General features: G+C 36.6%; 1 protein-coding gene across 7 annotated transcripts in view; it reads right to left on the reverse strand.

Moving 5' to 3' along the window:
- The window catches only part of LOC143342394 (dystrophin, isoforms A/C/F/G/H), a 655,322-nt gene that overhangs the window by 101,429 nt on the left and 535,288 nt on the right, over window positions 1–18,605 (reverse strand). For all 7 annotated transcript variants that reach the window (XM_076766217.1, XM_076766218.1, XM_076766213.1 and 4 more), the window contains one exon: window positions 4,271–4,415. In XM_076766217.1, the coding sequence (XP_076622332.1) occupies window positions 4,271–4,415 (145 nt within the window). The remainder of the gene's footprint in view (window positions 1–4,270; window positions 4,416–18,605) is intronic.

The following is an 18,605-nucleotide window of genomic DNA, read 5'->3' on the forward strand; positions in this document are numbered from 1 at the left end:
TTTTTAACGAAGCCTGAATCAACAAATTGATATTCTTGATTTTCGTCTTATTTTGGCTTCTAGAATCTCCTATTACAATTTTTCCCAAAGGTGGCCGAACACCCTGTATTTTGAGCATTTTATATTCTATTTGTTTCTTCTGGTTGTTAACCCCTTGACTTACGATTTAATTCCAAATAATTTTTCAAACGTATAAAGAATGGTCACGAAAAATACAGAGTTCTTTTACGAATACCTCGTGAATGTAAAAATGTGTTGATTTTAATTTATAAGACTTGACGACGAGTGAGTGACCTCATAATTATGAAACTTGACATCAAGAACTTGTGACGAGTCAGACACGTCATTGTATGGCAAGGGGTTAAACATCCGTCAGAAATTACATAGTTGCCACGAATCGTTGTATTATGTTTTCATGTTTCTCAAATAAAAGATGGATATTTTATAGCAATAATACTCGTAAGAGACAACGGTGTAACTCAGACATATAATTCGGAAGTTTATTGCCAACAATTTAACTATTTTCAAACTAGATTTTTAAGAAGGTTCGAATCAGTATTCCGGATGGGTTATCACACAATAAAATCAATAACATCGACAAACCAGATTGCAATAAATATCTGACAGCTCGTTTGTCAGAGAACTTTTAGGCCATCCTGTAGACATCTTCTCGAGGTGGAAAACGGAGTAATTCAATGAAGCTGGTATAAAATCGCATCGAATCGACGAAGACTTTAATCGCTTTCGCAGACGATCCGGTAAACAATTATATCTAAATACTGTGGAACGAAATTTCCTCGTTTTGCGACGAGCGTTGCTTGAATACTGTTCTCGTTCGCAGCGGCTCCGAGTATACAGATAGTGTGCACGTGTTGCAGCTGCCGTTGCATGTTGTCACGTCGCGAACGACGACGACCAAGCGACAGCGTTTCAAACGACGAGGAGCAAAAGAACCGAGAGAGGACGCTACGCTTTAAAGAACGATATTTGAATTTCATGCATCGCAGATGCGACATTGGCACATCACGTAAACCCGAAACTCGCTTATTGTTCGAAACACCTGTACACCACGACCTTTTTGCCCCGGTTTTATCTGTTGTTCGTGTCCACGGGCCGAACTAACTGATATCGCGGCGGAATACATTACGTTTTATTGTTGAAATCGCGTAGATAAAAACTGAATAACATTCGTTACGTACGTGCGGAACAATTTCCCCCCCTTCGGTGTTTTTTATGCATATAAATACTAGTACGGAATTTAATTGCTGATTGTATGCTTTTAATAAAACAAAACGAGAACGCAAGGTATCGTTCATACACCTTCAAACACGCCTGCACCGATCGAACGGATACGTCGACACGATTATGATTTTTATAAAAATTGACTTTTCAGAGAGTATTACAGCAAACAAATTGGGAAAGTTTAAAATGTACTATTTATCGAGCAAACATTAACGTTATCCTTTGAACTATGAAATCAACAAGTTTCAAAAATTTTTGTTTAAATTTTTAGAGATACTTTTACAACGTATTTAAATGTTAGCATAGTTTAAAATATTGTTTATAAAAGTGTTCGATTTGACGTAGAACGATGTTAAAAGCGTTCAATTTTTTAAATCGATTCTTGCATATCCGATGCTGGCACGAATTTATTCCTTCAGTGAAGAATCGATCCCTCGTCCAGCCTCTCGTGAAATGTGAACGACCATTATTTCACGTGGATTTCGTTCTTTGTTTTGCGATAAAGGCAAGTATTTTCGTTGGGGCTTCTGCGTTCTTCTCATCGGACGTTCCCAAAGAATTACTGGGAAGTAGATAGGATTATTTATTCCTTTGTAAGCGTGGCAGTCAGACAGTATCTGTCAACTGTGGGGATTTGCGTCTCGACAGAATGTTTATTTTTAAATGCTGGCCATGTTATGGTCGACAAAAATGCATTTAATATCATTTTTAAATTGATTATCGTTGTAGAAATATTTAATCAACAGTGATTGATTTTTTTCTTTGTAATGTACTGTAGTACAACAAATGTTCTCCCCTGTTTACATGCTCATCACTGTGCATTGTAATATATTTCACAAATGATAAGAAAAATTGTATAGTTCCTGGCCAAAGAAAAACAATTTTTTAAATCGATGTTCGACAATTTAATTTTGCATACTGAGAAAATTATAGACTAAATATTCCAGTGGAAAATAGAGTAAAAACTACCCTTAAGTCTGTGAACTTGCACAACCATGTGCAAATTGTAAAATCTAATTTTATTTGATACAATTTTCACAAGCAGTAAAACCAAAAAATTCCCAATAACGATAGATAAATTTCACGTAAAAAGTTGTCCCAAGTTTCCTCTCTACCACAAAGGGTAGTTTTTAGTAGAAGATTCTAAATTTTCCAGCTATTAAATTCCAGTGATATTGATTCCAAATCAACTTCTTAGAAGAATCGAACGAGCCTATATCGTGGAGTAACATCTAATCTTGATACAATTTTTACAAGCAGTAAAACCAAAAAATTCCCAATAACGATAGATAAATTTCACGTAAAAAGTTGTCCCAAGTTTCCTCTCTACCATAAAGGGTAGTTTTTAGTAGAAGATTTTAAATTTTCCAGCTATTAAATTCCAGTGATATTGATTCCAAATCAACTTCTTAGAAGAATCGAACGAGCTTATATCGTGGAGCAGCTCCTGATAAGTAGCGTGTGCAGATGTCGTCTGTCGATGATGTTTGTGATCAGGATCGCTTTACATGCACCTTATCATCCCCGTACACTCGACGGGTGGGCGCTCGCGAGCTGCGAGCCGGTACATGGACGTTCTAATCTGGATTAGCCCGATCTAGTCCGTCTTTGTGCGTGGAAACTGGGCCGACGGGGGTTGTGCTCCGAGCAACCAACCCCTTCACCCTGATGACGCGTGCTCCTCGCCATCTGTGTCCGCGCGCGCGCTCACACACACTGTGCTCCTAATTGCGTCATTTTCGTGTAATCCAGACCATTCCTGTAGGTTACGGGGGACGCTTTGAGGTACACGAGGCTATTTGCCCGAGACAAGATTGCAGGGGACGAGGTGGATTCCAAGATGGTGTTGTTGACTATTCGGAACATTGCAGCGAACAGACTTTCACGCCATACTCGGCGTCAGGTGGTTTGCTATTGTTTGAATGACGTTTGAGTGGTATTAAATCGTCCCATGTGTCCGTATCGATCGACATTATCAAATTTGTTGACTGTTTGGAACGTTGCAGCAAATGGATTTTCACGTCATACTGGGATTAGTTGGTTTGCTATTGTTTGAATGACGTTTGGGTGGTATTAGGTCCTCTTATATGATCATGTCGTTCGATATTATGAAATTGAGGATTAAAATTGTTGATTGCTCAAAACATTTCAATGAGCAGACTTTCACACATATGAGTCAGGTGGTTTGTTATTGTTTGAATCACATTTGTATGGCGTTAGGTCGTCCCACGTGTTCGTGTCGTTCGATATTATCAAATCGAGGATTAAATTTGTTGACTATTTGGAACATTACAGTGAACAAACTTTCACGTGCAAAGACACTTCAGATGGTTTGCTATTGTTTGAATTATGTTTAGGTGATATTAGGTCGACCCTAAATATATCAAACAACGTGGATGTCTCATTTAAGGCGACATAAGAAAGTCTATGTTTCTTGGAAGTTTCTCATTCACATTGCACTTAAGAACAAATAAAGAAAGAACAGCAAAAGCTGCTTGAATACACTAAACAAGCGAGGACAGTCGAGAAGAAAAATACGGACGATATACTACGTGGCAATAATCAAAAAGGAAAACCACTAGGGGATGAGAATGTATGAATTTAAAGTAACTCGATAAAATATGACGAGAATATAAAAGTTGTAAATGTGAAAATATGGAGTGGTACAACTCCTGCAGTATGATGGTCGGAACAGGGTGAGTCAAATGTAATATAAATATTTTTTAGGAGAAATTGTATAGAAAGGAAAATGGAATCATGCTAAATACAAAATGGAGGTAAGTTTCGAAGAAGAGGAATCAGTTAATGCAGAGAATTTTAAAGTAATCTTGTATCTTGAACTTAGCAGATTCAATACAACGTGGGTAAACAATGTTAATTAGTTGAGTGCCATCAGCATACACAGAATGTTAATTTAAAAACTTTTCGTCTAAACACGGTTTCAGAGAAACATGCAGTATGCCAACGAGCGACACATATCGAAATTTTTGAACAGGCTAGCTAGGTAGAAAAATGTTTAAAAACTCACCTGTTGTTTCTGCAAGGCAGCCACATCGCCGCAGACAGGACCCAGACCAGTGAGCTCTGTATCTTTTCTTATCACCCATTCAATGAGCTCGCGCAAAGATAAGAGCAGAGCGTTCCAATGTTCCGTGTTGCTCTCCAATCGATTTCTGCAAATAAAACAATCATACTCGTTAAATTTCGACAATTTACAAGAGATCCACGGAACAGATAATTCCTAAAATACAACACGTTGGCTAGTAAAACAGATAAAAACGCCCCCCTACCCCGAAGTTCAATATTGCTGTTATTCGATCTCCGCGGAAAAAGTTTGTTGACCTCGAGTCTGCGTCACTCGCGACACGTAGAAGTAGGAACGATAAGCGTCATCCATTAGGCGCGTAGAAGGGTAGGAACGACAATACGCAGCCGTGAAAACGTACGTCTGGCCGTAAATACTGATAAGAGGCGACCCCGCGTCGGCGCAAAGAAATATTTACTCTCGGCGAGAAAGTGAAAAAGAACGAGAGAATGAAAGCTCTGAATGGAGAGGAGAGGAAACACCAGGGTAGACGAGAAAGGTGAAAAAGAAACAGCTCCAGAAACATTCAAACCGAACTATGGTTTATTCGAAACTTCGTCGAAACGGAAACGCTGATCACAATTAATGGTAACGCGAGGTAACTGGATTCTTCAGGATCGTTGCACGGTCGCGCGGGGTCCGGGGATAAATAAGTAACGGAAAATAAGGAATATTCCACGGAGGCTTAGCCGGCCAAGGAGGCGAGAGGAACTTATCGAATCGGAGAAGTTGCAACCGGGGGAACGAGGGGAAAAACGAGCGTCGATGCGCGAATGGAAGACGAGGAGGGAAGCCCGGTGGAAGGGGACGAGCAAAATAGGCAGCCGGAAATGAATAAGGAGAGAAAGAACCAGAAGGGATTGAAAGGAGCGAAGATCGAGGCGCGAGAGGAGCTGGCAGGAAGGATGGTGCTCGGGATTTAGATTTATATTCCGCCATTGTTGTACCGTCGTCGACGGAGCAGTCTCCCTCACACCCCCCCAACATCCAACTCCTGTCTTCTCATCCCTGCAACCCTCCTTTTCATCCACGGAAGCCGCGGACCCGACGTCTGGTATCGCGAAGGAGCAGCCCCGCGGCCGGATATATTGCAGTTATTGTAACGTCGATGAAAGTCCTGCGGAATTCCGCGAGCCACCCCCGGTATACTTCCGGGCCACTATATACATATATACGTGCACGCCGGAAGGCATTGTGCCTTCTTCTTCCGCGAGATAAGGAGACCGGGATATATCGCTGCCAGAGTGTTGAATACCGCTAAGAAGGATAGCTTGACTTTTTGCCCTCCCCCGCCTCCCACGCTCGATATAAACCGCTGGCAAAAATTCGATCGTCCTGGCGACCCGATGACAAACTCCGGGACGGGGGGGATTCGGGAAATTTTAGCGACCTTTCGCCGCGAAACGTCCGACTTTCCGATACCGATATCCGTAGAGTGATAGCTTGCTAAAAAATTAATAAAACGTAATTTTGAACGATGAGAATAGGTGAAGTTGGACGTCTTAAAAGTTGCTTTGCTTTGTCGAAGCGCCTAGGGAGTTCTAATATTGTGTTTCTTGTAATTTTCTGAGTGAAAAATAGTCATTTGCGATCAAAAAATTATGCCTTATTTTATCAGTAGACTGCATATTTTTATTAGTATTATAGAATTAATAGCATGAGAGCTTTGTAGAGGATTGTCTCAATCCCTAAATGTAATAATTCGTATCTTTATGTATTTCTTATATTTTTGCATATTAAGTGCAGTCTGTAGTTTTTTGAGAATTAAAATTTCCCATAAATGCATAAATATCTGTAGTCTATTTATCACACTGTATTTTATACTGTAAGCCATCGCTGAACACATGGATCTTACAATTGCATAAATAGAATTATTATTCATGCTAACTATCCTTGCACAGTATTGTAGAATAATTATTTTACTAATTTTTACAAAGGATAATATTTTCTCTCGTATAATTTTTATTTTGTTTTTCTTTACGTATTAAATTCTTTTTGTACCAAAGGGTTTTTCTCGTGAATAAATGTATAATAATAATAGCACTGTTAAATATTTTGTTTTCGTTATTTTTCAACAGTAAAAAAACACTCGTTCCTAATAAGAAATGATGCTTTATTGTAAACAGCGTGTTCGGCCATCCCTGGGAAACATTTTAATGGGAGATTCTAGAGGCCAAAATAAAACGAAAATCAAGAATATCAATTTGTTGATTGAGGCTTCGTTAAAAAGTTATTAACAAAATTAAATTATAAAATTTCAATCATTTTGAAAAAATTATTTTTAGATGCGGGGGTCAATTGCAATCATTTTTGGTGAATACACATACCTCTAAAATCCTACGCACTTTCGAGAAAATAATTCTTTACCGAAACTAATATGTCTGACCAGAACTTATTCTACTGAAATTTCATTCGTATCTTTAAAACGTCATAACTTCTGAACGGATTGGAGGATTTTAAAGTTTAAAAAAGCAAACGACGTGTATTTTAGTGCAGAATATGATAAATTCTAACAATATTGAAAAAATTGTTCCTTGACTCCGTAAAAAGAGGAAAACCCCATAAAAACGGACCAATTTTCAAACAACCATAACTCCTACAATAGTGAATATATTTCAATGAAACTTTTTTCTGAAATAGAGCTTACGGGTACCTACAAAAAAGTATTACACAACTTTTCTGTAGGGCGTCAAACAAAATTACTAAAAATGAGAAAGGAATTTTTAAGAAAAATCGACGGGGGGTAGGTGCCTAAATTTCTCGACGAAATTAACAAATTTGTAATTAATTCTAAAAAAATTATTTTCGGTTGCGGGGGTTAATGAAAATCATTTTTGGTGAACAGACACATCCCCGAAACCCTACATACTTTCGAGAAAAAAATTCTTTACTGAAAATATACCGTGAGGCTAGATATGTTTCTATAACTTTTTAATGAAGCCTCAATCAACAAATTAGTATCCTTGATTTTCGTCCTATTTTTGCCTCTAGAATCTCCCATTACAATTTTTCCCAGGCGTGGTCGAACACTCTGTATATTAAAGAAGTAGTAACGAATGAAATAAAGGAAACTCGGAATACAACCTGACTCAGAGTGCACAGTTCCTAAAAACGGAAGTGTTGATATTCGCTCGACGATCCTTTCTCTCCGGAAACAAATAGTTCCGCGATCGATAACGACGATGTCGGCTGTTTAATCGATGCGGTCGTCGAACGATTAATTGCTCCAAGTTCGGTGCACCCTGATTACCGCCGGGACAACTGACGTTCCTCGGGGTTAATGGAACATCAACGTAATCCATGTTTGTGCTGGAGAATTACAATTGGAAAAACGCGAAAAACGCCTGTACACAGCTCGTCTACCGAGCGACACGGAAGGATCTTTAACCCTGCTGTTCCGCTAGAATGGACGATTGCATGCATACAAGATCGTATAAATTATGAGAAAAGTGAGCGAGAAGTAAAATAATACTTGAAAAATAATAATTCTCGTTCCGTGACAATTTGACGGGTGTCAGTAAAAGAATAAAATGTATTGCTCGCGAAATATTTCATGAAATTTCAAACTAAAACCCTGTTTCATATATTGTAATACTGACTGGCACTTCCGTTTAAGCCATTCGATATTTTCGTAACGAGGGAAACAAAAATTGGTAGAATTTTTGTTTTAAATACGCGAATAAAGCTAACAGGATTGCTGGGTTACGTCCAACGAAGGGACGGGTAATATCGTCGTTCTTTAAAGTCGAAAACCAACGAGGGGAGGGATAGGAGAAAATAAACAATTAGATTGGATCGCGCCGGGACTTTGGCGAACGATAACGCGACGAGGACGAAAGTTTTCGAACCGCGGTTCGATTCTCGATGGCGGAGATTCGGAATAACCCGAAACGCGAGCGTGGAAATAAAATATATACACGGGAAAATGTGCCAAACGGAAATACTGGCTGGCCGTTGCAGCGATTTCGGATAAGCCGACTTCCCATCGGGGCGAACAATTTTTCTTTTTTTTTTTTTCTCCCTCAGAACAAACGTGCACCTCTAATCTCTCGCATTAACGAACCGCTTTAAAAAATTTCTGTCACGCTCCCCTAAATCTCCGTGTCATATTTTATGGGCCGGGGAAGCAACGTTGATCCTCGTTACGATTCGAAAGCACGATAATTTATAAATAGGGGAAAAGATTAACGAACGTGACGTTCTATCGAAGATATATTGATCATTTTTAACAGCTTGTACGTTTTTTAGATCTTTTTTCGGGATATCAGAAATTTATTAGACTACCGGAGATTATATGAAACTTGGAAACGGAAACGCGACTGTGATAATGACATTTTCTCGCGATACTAATTATTTCGAAAGTTGTTACTAGATACTCCATGAAACGTAACTTAATTAATCAAGAGATTGTTTTTTTAACTCAGAATATATCTTTTTGTAGGATTATGTTTAATTAAGCATTAAGTCGTTAATTGATTCAAACAGTGGTTTCATATTCTATGATACTAGTATATTATAAACTTAAGCACTGAAAATCGATTTCATTTTTAGAATGATTTCCCTTCCCAAATTAAATTCTCGTGTAACTTCTTATATAATTATTATTATTAAAAATTGTTGAATGTTGCAATTACATTTCGAGAACTATTCTAATTGAAAAATAAGTCATTTTGAATATTACATATAATTTTTTTCTTTCTTGCGATAAAGTTCGAATAGGATTGAACCATTCTTGCAAGTTTTTCTTCGAATTTATGAAACAAGGTTAAATATACCAGAGTATAAGCATTTATGGAATTTTTTAAACGTATAAAAACATTAACGAGTTCTCAATACAATTTACAATGCCAATTTAAAAATTACCACAGATTTAACCGAGAAAGCGTACATACAAAGGAACTCTTTTGGCGGTTTCCGTCCGTTGTGTATCGCATCCCGCTTAAATCGAGCTCTCAAGGAAAATCCAGATAACGACAGTAATGAATTTAAAAAAAATTTAAGTCCGGCAAAAAGGTTGAAGCGATTTGTGAACAGGCTAAGACGACAACCTCGAGCTTTAAAGCTCGCTTTGGTCTGAGACGAAACAATCAAACGGAACAGCCTTGTGCTCCTCTGTCTCGTGAAAACAAAACTGGAATTTATTTATTTAAAATACAGTAGGATTATCGTCTTAGCAGACAACTTCTCAGTCTCTTTATATTTGTCAAGCTCCACAGAATTTTCTTGAAACAATACTGCACCAAATGGCCCGAAACATGAAACTGTTTATTTTTAAATAGTCTTTTTTACGAATACTACTTCTAAAATAGAAAGGATATCGAAAGTATAACAATTAAAAATTTTTCATTCATCAAAAAATCCAAGTTCTGAAAATGAAATTTAGCCACCTTTGCTTAATTTTTAACGCAGTCATCTGAGTTTATTTTCTCTGTAAATTGACTTTTTTATAATAACTTAACTTCTAAATAAAAGTATTAAGTAACTACGCAAATGTTGTTTCCTTTAATCGTTCAAAAGATGTTTTGCTCTAATGACTAATAACAGTGCACAAAATATACAATGTTCCTGATTGCATAATAATAATAAAATTAGGCGCTCACACAGATAGAAGTCCCAATTTTAATGCACTTATCTTCCAGACAAAAATCTGTAATTAAAAACGAAGTCTCGCAAGTAACCCATTCAGAAATCACTCGGGTGTCGTTAACTTCCCCCAATTATCGTGTCATGCGACACCAGCGACCTACATTTCGAATCTACTTCGCAAAGAAATTCTACGAATATCAGGTTCATCGTCCGAGTTCTGAAAGCCTCGGTTTGATTTCACCCTGTCCGAAACGCGCTCCATTTTCTCGCGATATAAATTAATTCTTCATCGACTTTTTCCCCCAACCCTAAAAATTCAACACTGTATGAATTTATCCAAAACTATACGTCTATAAATTTTAACGATACACCTTAAACAATAGAAGTTTGCACTTTTGTGTTCTAATATTTATTTTTAAATATCAGGTACAGACACGTATTCTTTGTTATGAAATTTTAAGTCCTACTAGAAACGTATTTCTATTAAGTGAAAGAAATAAAATGACTGTTATAGAAGTATTTACCCTATACGATTTGGCGATAGTAATCAAAGGGCGATATTATGTACTGCATTTCGTGTTGATATTACTATATAATCTCATCGGTAAAGCTTATCTAGCGGATCGTGCCTTAGGTGCGTCGCTATCAATCATTTGAACAATCTGTTAAACTAATTATGTACTAATAACTCATCGAGAAATTGGAGACTGTTTGACAATCGATTAACCGCTTCGCGTCTAATGCAGGATCTGCTGGATAAACCTTAACGATGAGTTTGAATAGCGTGATGAAACGCAGCGATATTACTCTTCGTATCTGGAACGTTAATTATTACAACAGAATTTTTTTTAATGTACAAAGAGTCTCAGAATCTTGCTGAAAGCTAAATGGTTCCTCTTTTGATCTCTTACAATCTCAGAGATACTGTTTGATTTTTAATTCTAATTATTCGCATCATGTTTGGTACGATCTAATATTAAAATATATCAAAGTTAATACAGAAAAAGCTATTGTTTCATTATTCGAGAATTCTATAATTATAACACGTACTTATAAGTACTTGGGTAAATTCAGGACATTGAATCGAAAGATTTATTTCAGCTTTATATTATTCATATCGTGTTTGGTAAGATCTATTGTAAATAAATAAATCAAAGTTAATACAGGAAATGATGTTGCTTTATTATTCAAGAATTCTATTAATGGAACACGTATGTACTTATACAGGGTATTCGGCCACCCCTGGGAAAAATTATAATGGGAGATTCTGGAGGTCAAAATAAGACGAAAATCAAGAATACTAATTTGTTGATCGAGGCTTCGTTAAAAAGTTATTAACGTTTAAAGTTCCGTCTGTACTGAATTTTTTTCTCGATAATGCGCAGGATTTCGGGGGCATGTCTATTCACCAAAAATTATTGCAATTGACCCCCGCAACCGAAAATAATTATTTCAGAACGATTTGAAAGTTTTATGAAATTTCAGGGGAATCAATCAATGGTATGGTCAGAAATTGTATTTTCGGTAAGGAATTTTTTTCTCGAAATTGAGTAGGATTTCGAGGGTATGTATAATGACCAAAAATAATTGTAATAGATCCCTGAAATCGAAAATAATTTTTCTAAAACGATTTGAAAATTTTTTTTCCCGTCGAAAAATTTCACACGTTTTCGATTTTTTTTCTCGAAAGTGGGTAGGATTTCGAGAGTATGTATAATGACCAAAAATGATTGTAATAGACCCCCCAACCAAAACTAATTTTTCTAAAACGATTTGAAAATTTTTCTTTCCGTCGAAAAATTTCACACCTTTTCGATTTTTTTTCTTGAAAATGGGTAGGATTTCGAGGGTATGTCTAATGACAAAAAATGATTGTAATTGACCCCCGCAACCGAAAATAATTTTTCCAGAACGATTTGAAAGTTTTATGAAATTTCAGGGGAATCAATCAATGGTATGGTCAGACATTGTATTTTCGGCAAGGAATTTTTTTCTCGAAAGTGCGTAGGATTTCGAGGGTATGTTTAATGACGAAAAATGATTGTAATTGACCCTCGCAACCAAAAATAATTTTTCCAGAATGATTTGAAATTTTTTAATTTAATTGTTAATAACTTTGTAAGGAAGCCTCCATCGACAAATTGGTATTCTTGATTTTCGTCTTATTCTGGCCTCTAGAATCCCCCATTAAAATTTTTCCCAGGGGTGGCCGAACACCTTGTACATCCCTATTAATTTCAATAATTCAAGTTCTACTATATTTGATAATAAACCCAGTTTCTTGGTATCAAATTATTAAAAAACTGCACAATCGATCGATACAATGTTTATTCTGAGTGACAATTAAAATACTAACTATCAGACAACAATATGGGTTTTACGTTTTGAATACATAAAAATACCTAACGATTCAATTAAAGCCATCCATCAGTGAGATACGCAGCTACATAGTTGCCAAACCAATGCAACCCTCCTGAAATTTGTCTAGATAATTTACTAAAAAATGAAATGAAAGATTGGTCGATCAGCTTACAGGCTGCTCTGTGTTCGATTTTTAACCATGGTTTCCACCGTGGGAACGGGATTTCCTCGTGTTTGGAGGTTGCCAGCGCGATCCTTCGAACCCCCATCGACAGATCGCAGCGGCAGACGCGGCGATAATCGACTCTTCGCACAGAATCGGAAGAGGCGGAGAGCGAGGACCGCTCCGACAAAGCCTTTTGATCTATCGCCTCGTCGGGTGGTTCCTTCCCCGGCGTTTGCCACCGAGACGTCCTCGTTCTCGCGGTCGTACTCGTCCTACCGGTTAACGCAATAAAGTCGGCAAATGGAATTGCCGCGAACGGGCGGAGCGTTATAATTCCACTCCGGGGAACAATTTACCGGCACAATTCCAATCCTGGCAAGGTCGTCGCAGCGCAAAACCGATCCAAACTTCCTCGATAAACAACAACAACGCGACTATTAACGTTCCCATGCCAGGAAAACTCGACGCCCAAGCTGCTATCCAAACCCCCCAAAATCGTAAGTCCTTTTTAAACTCGCTGATGGCCGTGTGAGAATCGCTACTGCTTCTAGAGACTTGTATATTAGTTAGGAAATAATGGAACACGCGTATTCGCCCCACGACGATCGTCTTTCAACTCTTATCAACGGTGTAATGCAAGAAATTTTTATTGAATTTCATCCCCTAACGAGAATTAAATTTTGTATATTTCTTATATCTTTTCTTTTCGAGAGTATGATAATATCGACGTTTTTTTAGAATAAAGGCAGTACAAGGATCCTGTATTAATTCTTTGTTATTTAAATATACTTATTTATGCCAAAACTATTACTTGGAAAATTATACCCATAATCTTTGTAGTGAAATAATATGTAAAAGAAAATAGCAAAGATAAATTTGACTATCTCTGTCGTAGTATTTCCAAGAATCTACTACGTACTGTTTACTATTTATACGCGCGATCAATGACCTCGCGTCGATGTAACAATGAAAGGTAAACAAAAGCTTCGAACGCTTACATCTCCGGAATTAATTACGCTATCGACTTGAATGAACACTCGTCTTAAAGAGCATTTCATCCTCTATCCGGCAAATATGTCAATCATTATTATTTATGCTATCTTCTATGTTTATTTTGAAATTTACTTTGTCTGTATCCACTCAAATTGATTATACAACTGATATACGATAACACTGCATTATAAATTGTTTATTCAGTTGAAAAAGAATTCAAATTTGTATACAGAATGTTTGCCTAATTACTAGCCAGAATTTTTTTTAAATTTCAACGTTTGTAAGTCTTCTGTACGAAGTTAAAGTACTATTCATGCACATTTACAGTAAGATTATTGAATATTTTCGTACAGATTTTAAAAATGCATGCTTTAAGAAAAAATATGCGACATAAAAGAGAAAGATATATTACGAATAAACTTGAAAACACAAGTTTCTATACGTATAATGCAAAAATTCGAAGTATGTTGCCTGGTAAAAAAGAAAGAGAAAGACTCATTTGTCATTCGATCGGTAATGGTAGGAATGAGTATACACATGAGTAGACCACTTTATTATACCACGAAACTTTTAACTGCATCCGGATGTCGTTGGATTTAATCGCCAACCGTAATAGCCACGTTTCGTTAGGTTTTACACCAGTGTCGGCTCCTTTCGATCGTCAACCGTATCGTGATGGGAACTGAACGAAACGATCGCAGTTTCACAACATAGGAGCGAGGGTTAAATAAAATTAACCCTGCTCTGCTTACCCCATTATTTCGGCTACAGTAATAGCGGTGTTTTATGGTGTTCGTCGTTATATGCCCGATAAACTTTTCCACGCGGCTAAAATCAGTTGGTTTTACGCGGACCTTTAATTTAATAACTGGACTCCTTTACGACTGCGCTCGTGTACCAAATTAGTCAGATAAACCGTGTCGATTAATGGGTTTCCGAAATCGTTTTAACGTCAAACCTCTCCACGAAGGGACGTTTATAACCGACCAAAATGCCAATGAGGGATCAATCATGACCGCGTAAAATTTATGGGACGCAATAACAATAATCTGCGAATGGTTCAATAAAAATTTCGTCGACGACGTAAGCGATTCGAAACGATTACGGGAACTATTGACCGGAGAATTAATCAAATTTACGTGTACTATTGTACAGGAAATTTGAGAGTACACTTTGTCCAAATTGTTCTTCGAATAAAATTGTAGAAAATTCTACAGATAATAAAATTGAAATAAAACTGTATTATCTGGGAAAGTTATACAACAAACCTTCATTGATATAAATCATTAGAATTTTATTGTTTTAAATGTAGCCTTGAAAATTGATATTTTTATGAATTTTCATGGACCACAGCTTTTCAGAAATTTTTATAAAACGTGCACTGTGTTTTGAAGTGATGTCCAGAATAAAATTGTAGAAAATTCTACAGAATTATAAAATTGAAATAAAACTGTATTATCTGGGAAAGTTATATAACAGACCTTCATTGATATAAATCCTTAGAATTTTACTATTTTAAATATAGTCTTGAAAATTGATATTTTTATGAATTTTCATGGTCCACAGCTTTTCAGAAACTTTTATAAAACGTGCACTGTGTTTTGAAGAGATATCCAGAGAGGCAGTGATTCCGTTAAAAAATATATTTTTTAAAATCGACAAAATCTCGAGTCGTGTCAAGATGGCTGATGGGAAAATGTAGTTTCCGGTGTATCACGATCTTCGACAGTAGTTGGCGAAGCAACTTGAACGGCGAAAAACAATACTATTGTTACCGCAAATCGATCAGCGCACAGTGGTCTTGCTGGCTGTGTACATACCGCGGTACAAGCCAATAGAATTAGCGCAGTGTACGATTGGCCAGACTTTGTTCTCGGTTTAGCGTAACCCAATAAGCTTCCAGTTCATTCCGATCGGATTGGAAGCTCGTCCCCGTCGAAAATCCAAATCTTCGAGGAGACGAGGACACTGTCGCTGAAATAACAGATAGATCCCACGAAAACTCGTCGAAATCTCTAAGGTCAATTGGAAACACCAAAGGAATAGATTTGCCCCAATCATCAAAATTATTTTCTACTTTCAAACACTATCCACCGTTTGGAAATTCAAATTTTTAAACAATTTCACGTTCATTTCAAATGGAACATAAAGTATTTCCTTGTTTCATAATAAAAGAATATCATGTATTATATTAATTATCCGATACTAGAATAGCTTGATTTCTATAGTATTTAATTTTTCAATATTTATTGTCGGATCCGATTTGGGACAATTCGCACAATGGACTAACAAATTTCGCGATAATAACAATTATTATCATGAAAATACATTCATTTGTGTATGTTTCTGACTGAATGCGGCGTGTAAATATTATATAGCGGCGATTAATTTGTGAATTGTGTTTCATACGTAAAGTAAATTATTTTGAAAGCAAAGCGTTGAAACGATACCTGATATTAAGTTACAGGATTTGTTTTATTACACAGTTTAAAAACTCAAGATCCCTCCAGATTTTTCATGGAAAAAGAACTCCTTTTGACCAATAATTTCTTCGTTTAATATGAATGAACTTTCGTTGAAAACATTGTTTTATCAATCCATCGGTACCAACACAAACATTCTAACAATCAATTTATAATTCATTTTGTATAATACACGACGAGCTGAAATTGCAGTTTTTACCAAATTTTTATGCAAATTTCTTTAGCTAGTCGAAAATATAAAATCAAACGCACTGCATCATCGTTTCGTAGATTATTTTTAAACGATGGAACGAAATCAATCGGCTCTTAAAGGCAACATAAAACCATTTCTAAATTTTAGACCATCCTGTTGACGATTTTATTTTATTTTTAAAGGTGAAATTTTAGTCGTTTTCGTCTTACAGGTTGTCGAATCTTTATTTAAACTAATATCTTGCCTCGAAGTGCACTTTCTGACCGGATATGGCGTATCACCGGTGATTATATCGTGGCAATGCGATCGATTTTCTTGGCTAGATACGGCAAAATGTCGAATTCACCGAGTTTCCGATTTCCAGCGATTCCTAACGAGAACGCAAATAGACCTGTTTAACGTCGACGTACAGTTCCACGGATCGATAATTTGACTTTTTTTCTAATCGTCATCGACCACGTTGATCCCTATCGATAACTCGATGACGAATGACGAATCGATAATCACGAACGGCCATCTATAGCCACGTACTGAGCTTTATATCGACAGACACGCTGTATTTATAATCCCATTAATTTATTGGAATTCGTTTAATCCCGTTTCTCCGATGATATTTCATACTTTTTGTAGACCCAGTGAGTAATTCGGAAATCGGGCGTGATGGATGACGATTAATTTGGGAAGTATGGTTAATCAGTCGTGGAAAATCGAATCGTCGCTCTGATAATGAAGATCTGCGTTATAACCGGGATTCGTTTGAATTAACTTCGCGAACGCTTGAAATTTCAGTTTTCACATATTGGGTCTCGCGTTTGCGAGCGATAATCAATTGTTATTTAAATATAGGTACGACAGAACCTTCAGATAATATTTGATCGTATTATAAATCCATGTTGTTCAGAAATATCGAATGTTTTTATTTATTAGACACTTAATTAAATTTATTTATACTATTAACTTCATTTAAATCTATGAAGTAAGGAGAGTCTGAGACAAGTATTAATTATTATTAAACATACGTGTAAGGTAGGAACGATATTTTGACTAATTTATGTCACTTACTTAAAGAGTCCTTTCTTCAGGTATATCTGGATCATTTCGATCATTTCTGTCACACGAAAACTAATTGGCGACTGCTGAAATATTTTACCAACCTTGAAGCAGACCACATCGAGAATATAGATTACCAAGTTAAATAATTTAATTTCAAGTTGCTATTTATCTGAAAAAGATATTTAAAACTTTATCGATTACAAACGAGACTGGATATACAGGGTGTTCGGCCACTCCTGGGGAAAATTTTAGACGTGTCTGGCAAGGCCGTTTCTGGATTTAGAAATCAAATAAAGTACTCGACGTAATTGAAGGCAAATCAGAATACTTTAACGATCTAAGAATAAACTAGATATCGGATTGACCAGCACCAAGCTATCCTAAAACGGCAGTACAAAAGCGTACAATGCAGAGTGACTTTTTGGAAGAGATGGATCAACGGAGTTTCTCTAATTAAGGGAGCTTTTCAGAATAGCGACAAAGATATAAGCTTCGAGCTACCAAACGTACTACGGCTAGGTATTATATATAAATGATGCACAGCAAACTATCTCTCTTAATCCTTGTTTCAAAGCAGTTTCAGACTCCAGCATATTACAATGGCTGTCCAACAAGAATCATTCCCAAAACCGAATTTATATCTCAAATTAAATGCTTCGTACAATTTAATAATAATAACACCTCTTTATTGTGTCAAACTTGCATACATCGAGGAATTAGAATTCAGTAAAAAGAAAAGAATCCCTCTTATTCGAGTAAATTTATGAATTACAGAATACATTCTTCTCTGACAGAAATTGAAAAATAATTATCTTAACAGATATATACATTCGCGACACCATACATATAATTTTAATTGATTTCAGTTATCAGTCTCAAATGAAACAAGAATTGCATGTATTAAAATAAAAGTTATTTAAATAATTCAACCCTTTTGCATATATCCATGTAACTCCGAAATTCCAAAAGATGTCGAAGAGTGTTCTAAATGAAAATTTCAGAATAAAATATTTTTCAAATTTGAATCGAACGAAAGTAAATAGTTTCGAGAGGTTATCTTCGACTCTCGAAAATCGTAGCAATCAGGATCGTTAGACGAAATACTTTCCAAGTCAGACGTGAAAAGGGAAATGAAAAATACTTTCTTCGAGACGAGAGTCCAGCGAACTTTTCATGCATTCCTCGTACGGCTACGGTTCGAGAATTCGCGGAGGTTGAATCGCGCGGTAGTTTCTCGTTTCAAGAAGCGCGACGGCAGAACGAGGAAGAGGAAGAAGAAGGCCCTTTTCACAGAGAGTTTTGAATATTGAATTAAAATCGCGAGATCGCGACGACCCAGTGACCGAACGCCACTCTGCCCTCGTGAGTCGCGAACGTATCTTTTGTCCCGAGAGAAACTCATTTCAGATTTTCCTTTGAGCCATCGAGACCTCGCCTCCGGGC

Source organism: Colletes latitarsis, chromosome 6 (genome assembly GCF_051014445.1).
Source record: "Colletes latitarsis isolate SP2378_abdomen chromosome 6, iyColLati1, whole genome shotgun sequence".
In the NCBI taxonomy this organism is placed as follows: Eukaryota; Metazoa; Arthropoda; class Insecta; order Hymenoptera; family Colletidae; genus Colletes; species Colletes latitarsis.